Source organism: Panicum virgatum, chromosome 5N (genome assembly GCF_016808335.1).
Source record: "Panicum virgatum strain AP13 chromosome 5N, P.virgatum_v5, whole genome shotgun sequence".
Lineage (NCBI taxonomy): Eukaryota > Viridiplantae > Streptophyta > Magnoliopsida > Poales > Poaceae > Panicum > Panicum virgatum.
This window is the reverse complement of record NC_053149.1, coordinates 35,082,466-35,096,388: the sequence shown is the minus strand read 5'-3', so window position 1 is coordinate 35,096,388 and position 13,923 is coordinate 35,082,466. Positions and strand designations below refer to the sequence as shown.

General features: G+C 41.6%; 1 protein-coding gene across 1 annotated transcript; it reads right to left on the bottom strand.

Moving 5' to 3' along the window:
• Positions 1-11,881: 11,881 nt before the first annotated feature.
• Positions 11,882-12,223, bottom strand: LOC120674758 (histone chaperone RTT106-like). The gene has a single exon (XM_039955887.1). It carries the CDS (start codon positions 12,221-12,223, stop codon positions 11,882-11,884), a length of 342 nt encoding a protein of 113 aa, XP_039811821.1.
• Between the last annotated feature and the right edge of the window lie 1,700 nt (positions 12,224-13,923).

The following is a 13,923-nucleotide window of genomic DNA, read 5'->3' as shown; positions in this document are numbered from 1 at the left end:
CGCCGGCTAATTTCAATTTGTACCAGAGAGGTTGTTTCTCTGGTTTGGGCTGAAAAGTTAAACTGCGGACGGTCCGCTCCTGAGGCGCGGACGGTCCGCAGGCTAATCTCAAAATTGTTCCAGAGACGATGTTAGTCTCTGGTGGGTTGGAACTCTTAACTGCGGACGGTCCGCCCCTGGGGCGCGGACGGTCCGCCAGGGCTTAACGGTTAGTTCTGACACGCATTAAATGCACTCTGACTCACTGGTTTATAACGGCGGACAGTCCGGTTTTTGAACCGCGGACGGTCCGCGACTTCGCAGAAAAGAGTGTAACGGCTAGTTTTTGAAGGGGTGTCTATATATACCCAATGCCCGGCCATTGGGTGTCTCTCTTGGCCATTTGGGTAGCATTCTTGACACATTAGAGCTAAGGCATCCCTCTCTCACACACACTTGCTTAGAGATTGCATTTTTGAGAGTGTGAGAGCTTCCTAGTGCATTGCATCAAGGTTTTGAGATTTGTGGCATTAGGGAAACTTCAAGCAAGCGTCATCAACTTGTTACTCTTGGGAGTTGCCGCTCCCTAGACGGCTTGGAGAAGTGGATTTCGTGGAGCACCTCCAAGGAGATTGTTGAGGAGCCCCGATTTCGGTTGTGAGAGGTTTTGTGCTCACCTCACCGGAGTGGTGAAGAGCAACTCTAGTGGAATCGAGGTGTGGAGCGGTTCCTTGATTCAAGCCGGCTCAAGATCAAGAGGTTTTTGATAGAGGAGCGGTTGACTCTTGGAATCCACCTCAACGTGGATTAGGGGTGACCAGCAAGTCATCGACACCACGGGATAATTTCTTGTGTCAAGCTTGGTTACTTCTCTTGCTCTCTTTAATACTTTACTTGCTTTTACTTTGAGCAATTTACTTTACTAGAGCTTGATTTGTATCTTGTCACCCTAGGTTGCAAACCCATCTAGAGATAGGAATAGCATGACATAGGGCTTTCTTTTGTTACTAATTAAATTTCTCTAGTGTTATTGATTTTAGATTTTAAACCGCCTATTCACCCCCCCTCTAGTCGGTGTTCTTGATCCTACAAGTGGTACCAGAGCTAAGTACTCCATTAATTACGGATTTAACCATCTTGGAGTAGAACAATGACTAGTGATCATGGGATTCATATTGGGAAGCCACCGTTCTTTGATGGGAACAATTATGATTATTGGAAGACTAGGATGTCGGCTCATCTCAAAGCCATGAGTAGAAAGCTATGGAGAGTAGTAAGTGATGGATATGTCATTTTGTACCCAAAGAGTTTGACACCCCTAGATGAGGAAAATGAGACACTAAATGATCAAGGGGTTAATGTGCTCTTTAGTGCTCTTGATGTGAATGAATTTAATAGAGTCAAGAGCCTCACAAATGCAAATGACATATGGAAGAAGCTCATGGAAATTCATGAGGGCACATCAACCGTGAAGGAGGCCAAGTTGTATTTGCTTAAAGGGAATTTTAGTGAATTCACCATGAAGAAGGATGAGAGTATAGCCGAGATGTTCAACCGGCTAAATGACATTGTGAATGACCTCAAGGGACTTGGATTTGAGGTACCAGATGGGGATTTCAACCACAAATTTCTTAGATGTCTTCCGGAGAGATATGACACAATTGTGACCTTACTTGTAAGGTCAAATGTGAAGAACGCAACTCCCACACAAATATTGGGAGAAATTCTCACCCATGACATGTTCAAGAAATCTCAAGATGAAGCTCATGGTGGAGAAATTGATATGAAAAAGAAAAGTGTGGCATTCAAAGCTCAAGATAGCAAAAATGAAGAAGAAAGTGGATGCCAAGAAGAAGAATCGGATGAGGAGATGGCTCTCTTTGTCAAAAGATTCAATAGAATGATGAGCAAGAAGAAATTTGGCAAGAGAGGTCAATCATCAAGAAAAAATCCTTTTGTGGACAAGACTTGCTTCAATTGTGGTGAAGTAGGTCATATAATTGTCAATTGTCCAAACAAGAAAAAGGACAAGAAAAATGATGAAAAGAAGAAGAAGAATGGCCAAGCTTATTTTGTTGAATGGGATTCCGATGCAAGCTCCGATGATGATGATGATGATGATGACAAGCCATCCAAGGGAGTTGCCGGGATCGCCATCAAGGAGGGTCCATCACTCTTCTTTACACCACATTGTCTTATGGCAAAGGGTGGTGCAAAGGTACAACAAGATGGTGAACTTGATGAACTTTCATATGATGATCTTGTTGAAATGCTTAATGATGCCGATGAATTCATGACAAAAGAAAAGGCTAAGTTGAAGGACTTGAAGTTGAAGTTTACTTCTCTTCAAAATTTCTATGAGGAGCTAAAGACTTCTTATGAGAATCTCAAAGAAACTCATGAGAAGCTTGAGGAAGCTCACAATACCTTGCTTAGTCATGAAAGAAAAGCAACATTGAGCATTGGTGTTAGTTGTGATTTAGTTCATGATAAATCTTGTGGCTCTAGCTCTACTAGTTCTTCTTGCACCAAAATTAATAACCCATCTTGCAATGAATCTCTCATTATGGAAAATGATTTGTTAAAGAAAGAGATTACTTGCTTAACTAATGATTTGAGAAAGTGCTATGATAGTAGAGCAAAGTTTAATCATTGTTGTGCAAGCCAAAAGTTCACCTTGAACAAGCAAGGATTTGGATATATTCCTAAGAAAGGGAAGAAGGCTTTTGTGCAAACCAAAACTACTTTTGTGAAGAGTAGTGACAAGCCATATTGTGAAAAATGCAAGAAGATTGGTCATGTTGAGAAGAATTGCACCAACAAGAAAGTCATATCCTTTGATTCAAGTTACATGCTTATGAAAAATTCAAATGGCAATGTTAGTGCAAAATTTGTTGGGATACCTATAAATGGTGCTAAAAAGAATGCCATTTGGGTGCCAAAAGTCTTGGTCACTAACGTTCAAGGACCCAAGAAAGTTTGGGTACCTAAAAGAGTTACTTCCTCTTTGTAGGTGAATTACAAGTCCGGAGGAAGACATTGGGTGCTTGATAGTGGATGCACTCAACACATGACCAGAGATCAAATGATGTTTTCCTCTCTTGATGAGAATGTGGGTGGCTATAGTGACATCATCTTTGGTGACAATAGCCGGGGCAAAGTCAAAGGAGTTGGTACAATTCCTATCTCAAGCAATCATTCTCTTTCAAATGTATTGTTGGTTGATTCTCTCAAGTTTAATCTCTTAACGGTCACTCAACTTTGTGATTTTGGATATAAGTGTAGTTTCACTAAGAATGATGTTGTAGTGACTAGCTTGGATGGAAAAGATCACATCTTTACGGGATTTAGACATGAGGATGTATATCTTGTGGATTTTGCTACTAAAGAGGCAAACTTGTCCACTTGCTTATTCACTCAATCATCTTTGGGTTGGTTATGGCATAGAAGGCTTGGTCATGTTGGCATGAAGCAACTCAACCGACTTTTGAAGCATGATTTAGTAGTTGGCTTGAAGAATGTGAAGTTTGTCAAAGATAAGCTTTGTAGTGCATGTCAAGACAGAAAGCAAGTTGCAAATACTCATCCCACTAAGAGTGTCATGTCATCCGAGAGACCTTTGGAATTATTGCATATGGATTTGTTTGGTCCTACAACATATAGAAGTATTGGTGGAAATTGCTATTGTCTTGTGGTAGTGGATGATTACTCAAGATATACATGGGTTTTCTTTCTTCATGACAAGGCCGATACATATGACACTTTCAAGAAATTCTTTACAAGGGCCGAAAATGAATTTGAGCTCAAGGTGAAGAAAGTGAGGAGTGACAATGGAAGTGAGTTTAGAAACACAAGAGTTGAGGAATGGTGTGATGAGAAAGGAATCAAGCATGAATTCTCAACCAAGTACACTCCGGAACAAAATGGTCTTGTTGAGAGGAAAAATAGAACCTTGATTGATATGGCAAGATCAATGCTCTCCAAGTACAATGTTTCGGATAGTTTTTGGGCCGAAGCAATCAACACGGCTTGTCATGCCTCAAATAGATTGTATTGCCATAGATTTCATAACAAGACCCCATATGAGTTGCTCATTGGAAGGAAGCCAAATATATCATATTTTAGAGTGTTTGGTTGCAAATGCTATATTCTCAAGAAGGGAACTCGGTTATCAAAGTTTCAAAGCAAATGTGATGAGGGTTTTCTTCTTGGATATTCATCTAATAGCAAGGCTTATCGGGTCTACAACAAAACTCATGGCATTGTTGAAGAAGCATATGATGTTGAGTTTGATGAAACAAATGGTTCTCATAATGAACAAGAAAATCTTGATGATGTGAGAAGTGATGGTTTGAGAAATGCAATGAAAAATATGTCAATTGGTGATGTTAGACCAAGAGAAGAAGATGAAGATGAAGATGGTCCTTCTATCTCTATTAGAGTTAATCCTTCAACTTTTATCTCAAATGATCAAGCACAACAAATTGTACAAGATTCAAGTAATAATGATTCTCAAGTACAAGATCAAGTTGGTTCATCTAGTGCACCTTCTTCATCAACTCAAGAACCCATTGTTCCTCAAAGAATTCATCATGTTCTTGCAAAGGATCATCTGGTGGATCAAATCATGGGTGATATTAGTAAGGGTGTCCAAACTCGATCTCGCATTGCTTCATTTTGTGAACATTATTCTTTTGTATCCTTTCTTGAACCTAACTGTGTAGATGAAGCATTGAGAGATCCGGATTGGGTGAATGCTATGCATGAAGAATTAAATAATTTCACCCGGAATCAAGTTTGGGATTTAGTTGAGAGGCCCAAGAATTATAATGTTATTGGCACTAAATGGGTCTTTAGAAACAAGCAAAATGAAGATGGAATGGTTGTGAGAAACAAGGCAAGATTGGTCGCTCAAGGCTTCACTCAAGTCGAAGGTTTGGATTTCGGTGAAACTTTTGCTCCCGTTGCTAGATTAGAAGCTATTAGAATTTTATTAGCTTATGCTTGCTCTCACAACATAAAACTTTTTCAAATGGATGTGAAAAGTGCTTTCTTGAATGGCAAGATTAGTGAACTTGTTTTTGTTGAGCAACCTCCCGGTTTTGAAGATCCCAAGAAGCCAAATCATGTATACAAGCTCTATAAAGCTCTTTATGATCTTAAGCAAGCTCCACGAGCTTGGTATGAAAGATTGAGGGATTTTCTTATCTCTAAGGGCTTCAAAATTGGTAAGGTTGACACTACTTTGTTCACTAAAGATATTGGTAAAGATTTATTTGTTTGTCAAATTTATGTTGATGATATTATCTTTGGTTCAACTAATCCAAGTTTTTGTGAGGAATTTGGTGAAATGATGTCTAGGGAATTTGAGATGTCCATGATTGGTGAATTGAGTTTCTTTCTTGGACTTCAAATCAAGCAACTCAAGGAAGGCACCTTTGTGTGTCAATCAAAATATGTGAAGGATATCTTGAAGAAATTTGGTATGGAAGATGCAAAACCAATCAAGACTCCTATGGCCACCAATGGGCATCTCGACCTAGATGAGGGAGGTAACCCGGTTGACCAAAAGCTTTACCGTTCTATGATTGGTAGTTTGCTTTATTTGACCGCATCTAGACCCGACATCATGTTTAGTGTTTGCATGTGTGCACGATTTCAAGCCGCACCTAGAGAATGTCATTTGACCGCCGTCAAAAGGATCTTGAGATACTTGAAATATTCGCCTAATATTGGTTTATGGTATCCCAAGGGTGCTCATTTTGATTTGGTTGGATTCTCGGATTCGGATTATGCGGGGTGCAAGGTTGATAGAAAAAGCACATCCGGTGGTTGTCAATTTCTTGGAAGATCTCTTGTATCTTGGTCATCAAAGAAGCAAAATTCCGTGGCTCTTTCAACCGCCGAAGCGGAATATATCTCGGCCGGAAGTTGTTGTGCACAATTATTATGGATGAAGCAAACTCTTCTTGACTATGGTGTGAAATTTGATGAAATTCTCTTATTGTGTGATAATGAAAGTGCCGTGAAGATTGCCTCTAATCCGGTCCAACATTCAAGAACCAAGCATATTGATATCCGCCATCATTTTCTTAGAGATCATGTAAACAATGGTGACATCAAGATTGATGGTATTGGCACGGATGATCAATTAGCCGATATATTTACCAAGCCTTTGGATGAATCTCGGTTTTGCAAGTTGAGAAATGAGTTAAATATCATTGACTTCTCAAATGTTGCTTGAAAACTAGCACATGTGGCATATGGTTCTTTCATGATCTTCTTGTTTTATTTTTATGAATTTTTGAGGTATTTTTGAGCCATTTATGAGTTTTCATGATTCTACTCGATTTATTTTTGAATTCTTGTTGAAACTTGCTCATATAAGTCGTTTGAAGGTTTTCATGCAAGATTTGAGATTTTTAAATTTTTATATGAGCAATGATCCCAAATTGGAGTTGGAATTGAGAAAATTGGCAGAATTCAGACTTGTCAGATTTTTGGTAGCGCGGACAGTCCGCTGGTTATGGGCGGACAGTCCGCCGTTCTTGAGAATTGTCCACCAGAGGCTCTGCAGAGAAGTTGTCAACCGCAGAAATTCATTGCGGACAGTCCGCCAAAGGACCGCGGACAGTCCGCCTATGCTGGGCAGATTTTACCAGAGGCAGTTTCAGTCAGTTGGCAGTGTAAAAAATTCAATGGCGGACGGTCCGCCAGATTATCGCGGACAGTCCGCGAATGGACAGAAAGGTGGGGTCGGCCAGACTTTACTTATATTGGATGTCCCTCTCACACCCCTCCACCAAACCGCACACAAACATCGATAAGCTCTCTCTCTTTCTCTCTCAAGCACGTGGGGGAGACCACAAGGTCAAGGCTTTTTGAAGTGGTTCCCGGATGGTCCGAGCACATCCCCGGACTCCTCTCAAGATTGTGCATCATGTCCTCTCGGTATTTCGTTGAATCCCTAACTCTTGTTCTTGGTTTTCTTTATTGGAAAGAGCTAGGGTTAGATGCTCCGATCTATTTTTGGACCATGGATTCTTGAAAATACTTGGGGGACCTTATTCCTAGTGATGAGGAGATGCTATAGTTTAATTTTGGTTGGTGGATTTGAATCGAAACTCAAAATGTGGGTGAATCAAAGATGAGGGCGATTTTGTGTTCCTGCGCAGAACAGATGGGTCGCGGACAGTCCGCCTGCTGGACGCGGACGGTCCGCCGTGGTAATTCATGAACCGCGGACGGTCCGCGTTCATAAGAGCGGACGGTCCGCTAGTATCAGATTTTTCAGATCAGTGCTGAATTGAGTTATATCATTAAGGATTGATTCTATGACTTTAGTAATTGTTCTTATGGTTAAATCTTGATCTCAGGCCACCCCGGAAGATCATCAAGGCCACTGCTACAAAAATTAAGAAGGCAATGACTTCTAAGAGGCAAAGAGACAGTGATGACTCGGACGATGTGGACTATGCTCCAAATGTTAGTGAGATGGCTGCTGCATCTTCAGTGGGAGATATTGGTGATGAGTCCTCAGAGGAAGATACTGAGGGGGTTGACAATGATGTTACCGATTTGATGGGGCTGGATCTACCTAGTCGACAGTGGACTGCAGAAAGCTATGCAAATGCAAGAGCAGTGGATCAGTTCAGCTTTCCTCGTGACACCAACATTCTCTTCTTCAAAACCGAGGTACAAAAAGATGTTTACTTTGGTCATCTAATTAAGAAAAATGTCTTCAAACATCAGACCATTGACCTAGGCTATATGAGACAACATCAAGTCATGTCTGATCTAGTGGATAGATTTCAGCAAATGGGGTTAGCTAATTTTCTGCAGCATAGGTGTGATTGGAATGAAACAGTGATACGCCAGTTCTATGCCACTCTAGAGATCAACATGGTTGAGGAAACTTTTAGGTGGACAACTGGCAAAAGAACCTATGGTGCTACATTTGCATAGTTTGCTGAGGCAAATCAATTGGATTATAATTTCATAAATAGTGAGCAAAGTATGAATGTTGTGCTAGAAAACCCTCTAGATGAGAATGACTACCCCATGTTCTATGAGCCTGCACATCTTGGAATTGCTAGAAGCTTTGGGGCACTCAGGGTCTGAGGCATCATCCTGCAGTGATCAATAAAATTGTTAGAGTCACATTCATGCCTAAGAGTGGCAACAAGGACAAGATTAGAGGGCACTATTGGAATGTGATATCTCATATCATGAATGGAAATAGAATCAATGTCATTGCTCTTATCATGGATCAGCTTGCAGACTTGAGGCTTAACATGGAGATGAACTTGTACTTTGCTCCATACATTATGTCCATCATCAAGGTTAAGACTAGCTTCAGAGGGTTATGTGAAAGCAAGCACACTCCTTTCAGGCCATTCAAGAATGACAATGCTTTTCTCTTGAGGCCTTTGACTCCCTTCCCTGGAGAAGATATGGATGCTGAAGCACAGGGGCAAGATGATAGTGATGATGATGCTCACATTGGAGCAGCTGCAGCTCAGCATGCCATGCCACCACCGCATCCTCCAGCACAGCAGCAGTGGGCCCCTCCAGCTGGCTACTTTGAGCCATACTTTGCATCCATGCAGGAGAGCATGTCCTCTCAGATTGCGGGGTTGGCTAATCAGATGCAAAATCAAATGAACCTTAACTTTCAGAACATGCAGTAGCAGATGTTCCAGCCCATGATGGCTCAGATGCAGGGGTTTCATGTGAGTCTACACTCAGATATAGCAGCTCTTGACTCACGTTTTGAGGATTTGCCCTCTTCTGAGCAGTTTGAGCAGCTTGAGCAGAGACAGGAGCAGCTAGAGCAGCGCTTTGATGCCTTCAGCACAACCTTCACTGGATTCTCTGATCACTTCTACTCAGTATTTCCGGCTCCAGTGCCGCCTCTAGAGTTCTACCCGCACCAGCCGTTTTACCCACCGCCACCTCCTCCACCAGCCGTTTGACTTTCTTGGCAATTGATGCCAAATGGGGAGAAGGAGCTTTGGAGTGCCTTGGATCTAGGGGGAGCTCATGGACTTCTTATGGAGATCATTCGTTTTTGGCTTCCGCTTGCCACTCATGTTTATTTGTATCTTGCATGAACTCTATTTGAGACTTGTGTTTGGATTTAAACCTTGGTTTGTAATGTGTGATGAACTATGTTAGTTTGTGCTTCTCTTATCTATTTATGTTCATCTTGTGGTTGTGAGGTTGTGCTAACCATGCTAAAGTTCATATCATATATATCTTGTATCTTGTATGCCTCGATTTCCACTTGTAGGGAAAACTCCGTCAAAAGTTTCAAATATATATATATATATATGTGTACTTGGTATTCATGAAAATTTATATGCACATATCAAGGGGGAGTTCTCTCTACTCATCGAACTTGTTGAATTTATTCATACCATATTCTGAAATTTTCAAGAAAATTAGTAAGTTCATCCAAAGTTCAATTCCAAGTCCACCTTATGCCTAGTGTATAAAGTTGACTTGAAAACTTTTATCACTCCAAAATTTAGTGTTGTCATCAATTACCAAAAAGGGGGAGATTGAAAGTATCTAGGCCCCTAATTCGAGTTTTGGTAATTAATGACAACGGTTTGTGGATTAACGATTTCATTTGAGATAATGAGTATAGGTTGATCCATGGATGAAAGAGATTTGGGTGTGAACGTATGGAGTTTTGGAGATGATGAGCAAAGCTAGGGCTCAAGGCAAAGGTATAAAATAGGGCCTTTGTATTTTACCGGTCACAAGGCGTTTAGTGGATGAAAAGTGACCGGATTTGTTGGATAGATAGCCGTACTATCAAGAGGGGTTGTGTACTCATGCTTGACGGGTCTTTAGTGCCATTTTGCTCAAAATGTCTAGTTGCATGCATGAGGGCTAACGGCGTTTTGAAAAGATTTGAAATAGACTAAGTTTGAGAGCTGACTGAGTAACGGCAGACAGTCCGCGCCTGAGGGGCGGACAGTCCGCGCCCGTTCCAGAGAGCTTGCAGAGGCTCTGGTGGGCTGGCGGACAGTCCGGCCCAGGTGGGCGGACGGTCCGCTACTGTATTTCAGTTTTTGTACCAGAAAGGGTGTCTCTGGTGTGGGCTTCAAAGTTGAACGGCGGACAGTCCGGTCATGGGGCACGGACGGTCCGCCGGCTAATTTCAATTTGTACCAGAGAGGTTGTTTCTCTGGTTTGGGCTGAAAAGTTAAACTGCGGACGGTCCGCTCCTGAGGCGCAGACGGTCCGCAGGCTAATCTCAAAATTGTTCCAGAGACGATGTTAGTCTCTGGTGGGTTGGAACTCTTAACTGCGGACGGTCCGCCCCTGGGACGCGGACGGTCCGCCAGGGCTTAACGGCTAGTTCTGACACGCATTAAATGCACTCTGACTCACTGGTTTATAACGGCGGACAGTCCGGTTTTTGAACCGTGGACGGTCCGCGACTTCGCAGAAAAGAGTGTAACGGCTAGTTTTTGAAGGGGTGTCTATATATACCCAATGCCCGGCCATTGGGTGTCTCTCTTGGCCATTTGGATAGCATTCTTGACACATTAGAGCTAAGGCATCCCTCTCTCACACACACTTGCTTAGAGATTGCATTTTTGAGAGTGTGAGAGCTTCCTAGTGCATTGCATCAAGGTTTTGAGCTTTGTGGCATTAGGGAAACTTCAAGCAAGCGTCATCAACTTGTTACTATTGGGAGTTGCCGCTCCCTAGACGGCTTGGAGAAGTGGATTTCGTGGAGCACCTCCAAGGAGATTGTTGAGGAGCCCCGATTTCGGTTGTGAGAGGTTTTGTGCTCACCTCACCGGAGTGGTGAAGAGCAACTCTAGTGGAATCGAGGTGTGGAGCGGTTCCTTGATTCAAGCTGGCTCAAGATCAAGAGGTTCTTGATAGAGGAGCGGTTGACTCTTGGAATCCACCTCAACGTGGATTAGGGGTGACCGGCAAGTCATCGACACCACGGGATAATTTCTTGTGTCAAGCTTGGTTACTTCTCTTGCTCTCTTTAATACTTGCTTTTACTTTGAGCAATTTACTTTACTAGAGCTTGATTTGTATCTTGTCACCCTAGGTTGCAAACCCATCTAGAGATAGGAATAGCATGACATAGAGCTTTCTTTTGTTACTAATTAAATTTCTCTAGTGTTATTGGTTTTATATTTTAAACCGCTTATTCACCCCCCTCTAGTCGGTGTTCTTGATCCTACAGCCTTTCAGGATTCACGTCAACTGCCATCATTAGTGTACCCTTGTATTTACCCGTCAAGAATGTGGCACCCACGAGGATCACAGGTCGGTAATGCTGGAATGATTCAACACACTAGGGAAAACACCAGAACACCCTTTGTAAAATATGCTTGTACACTCCGTTGTGAGGGAGCATCATGTTTCCCGTTTGTATGAACCACCTAATTCCTGGATTGTAGAGGGACATGCCCGTCAAGATTCTGGACACCCTTACATATGACTCTAGCCAATCTCCCCACAACAGAGCTATAGCATGTTGTTTTGCACGCCATACTTTAGAGTACTTCACCCGGTAAGAACAAAGGGCGAAAATTGACTCCATAAGCGAAGGAACTGATGTGTGTCGATGTCCTTCTGAACAATACCAAAAATGCGATGTGCTAGGTAACGTGTCGTGCACTGTGCGTGAACTTGCTTCGGTTTCGAGGATGCACATGTGTGAGGCTGTCTTACTCTGATGATTTTCCACTGACCAGTGCCCCTAACAATCCATGCCCATACACCCGATAGACAGCCCTGCTTGCATAGCACATCGTACCGTACTCTCTTGTTCGAATGAACCACATTAAATGGACGACGCACTACATAATCAACGTGGGCTAGTTTCAACATGCGCAAACTCTTCAGCGGTATAACTAAATCATTCATCAGCATTATTAACAGTCCGACCCATTGACCTATCCCTATACTCCTCATTACCACTTATTTTCTCATCACTAGCATTGGATCCATCGCCGTCATCATTTTCCTGCTCTACTTGGGGCACCCTAGCATTACCCTCCGGTTCTTCTTCCCCAGTGTCTTCATCATCGTCGTCGTCATCACAACTATCAAATTCATTGTCCTCGGAACCTAAGGAAATATCATCATCCTCTCCAGCACCCCTGTCATCCTCCTCCTCGAAGGTACCGTTGTCGAAATGATCGGAAGCGACGGTCATATCATAATTCAAAACAAAATCACATAGGGATGGTTGATCCATGGTGCGAACCAGAAGCGAACCATAAATCCGTTTAACAAGGAGTGGGGCACCGTTCGATCCATTCTAAATTATTTAATGGATCCATATGTTTTACTGGGTAGTATGGATCGAACCGGCCTCCAAGTACTACTGCCGCTGGGCGACCTGGCGCCCAAGCAAGCAGGCAAGCCTGGCGACCCAAGCAAGCAGGCAAGCCAGTCAGCAAGGAGGCACGCACATCGCAGTCATGCTTGAATAAGCATACCTGTAGCCTGTAAAAGATTCCTACTACAAGCAGGCAATGCGGCATGAATAAGCACATCGTAGTCTTGTAATAGACTCTGGATAAGCATGTTAATGTGAAAGACCATCATAGTCTTGATCCAGTAGCATGACACGACGAACCAAAATAAACTATTAATTACAGAATCAGCTCAATATATATCCTAAGAGGTATAATACATCTATAATAAATTATGTTTCTACTTGAAGGGTGTGTTTAATTCACTTTGTATTTTGCGTTTTTGCGTTTTTGCAAAGAAATCTTCAATATTTGAAGTATTAAATGTAAATTAATTACAAAACTAATTACAGATCTCGTCTGTAAACTACGAGACGAATCTAATAAGCCTAATTAGAGAATCATTAGAGCATATTTACTGTAGTATTACTGTAGCAGTTTAGTGTCTAATTACGTCCTAATTAGGCTCATTAAATTTGTCTCGCGATTTACAGTCCATTTTTATAATGCGATTTATTTTTTGACTATATTTTGTATATCATGCAAGCGATTTACAAAAAATTTGCGTTTACAGAATTTAAACACGGCCGAAGTACTCCACACAGACTATGCGGCATTCAATGTTCCCGTAGCCATAGCAAGTAGCAGACTTTGATACTCCAATAGGAATGTGTACAAGCACTGCACTGCAACAAACAATAGATCGTCCAAATCAGTCTAGTGCAGAAATACAGAGACAGAGCACCTTTCTGCATGGACAGATATTTTCCCACATAATCATGATGACAGTATGATCCTTTCTAGCTAATCGAGCATACTAAGGGTATGTTTAGTTCCCATAATTTTTCTTGTGCTACAGTAACTTAGAACGTTTGACCACTAATTAGAAGTATTAGATGTGGATAAATAGCAAAACTCATTCCATAACCCCCGACTGAAATCGCGTGATGAATCTAATAAATCTAATTATGCAATGATTAGATAATGTTGTGCTACAGTAAAAAATCTCTAATGATGGATTGATTAGGCTTAATAGATTTGCCTCGCGATTTTTCGTCCATCCGTGTAATTAGTTTTGCAATTAGTCTATATTGAATACTCAGAATTAGTGTTGTAAAAGCTTTCAAAAAAATTTGCCCAAATTGGTCAACTGAATAGAAAAATGGAATTGATGTCTAACACCAAAGAAGGGATGTAGGAACAAAAAGGAAAAAAATGCTAAAAGCATGACTCAGAATCTTGTAATGCTATAATCGGGATTCGGGACCACAGAAAGCAATGCAGTACGATCAGAACTAATACTAGACAACTAGAGCTAAATGAATATGATTTTAATTCCCAAATGACAAGTTTAACAATCACTAGATGTGCAAGCTATAGGAAAACCAGTCAATTACTCTAGTTTCAGAAATTATTACCTTTAAGCATGTCATTATTTCCCAAATGAAGTATATGGTTTCTATCTTTCTGACGATTGAAT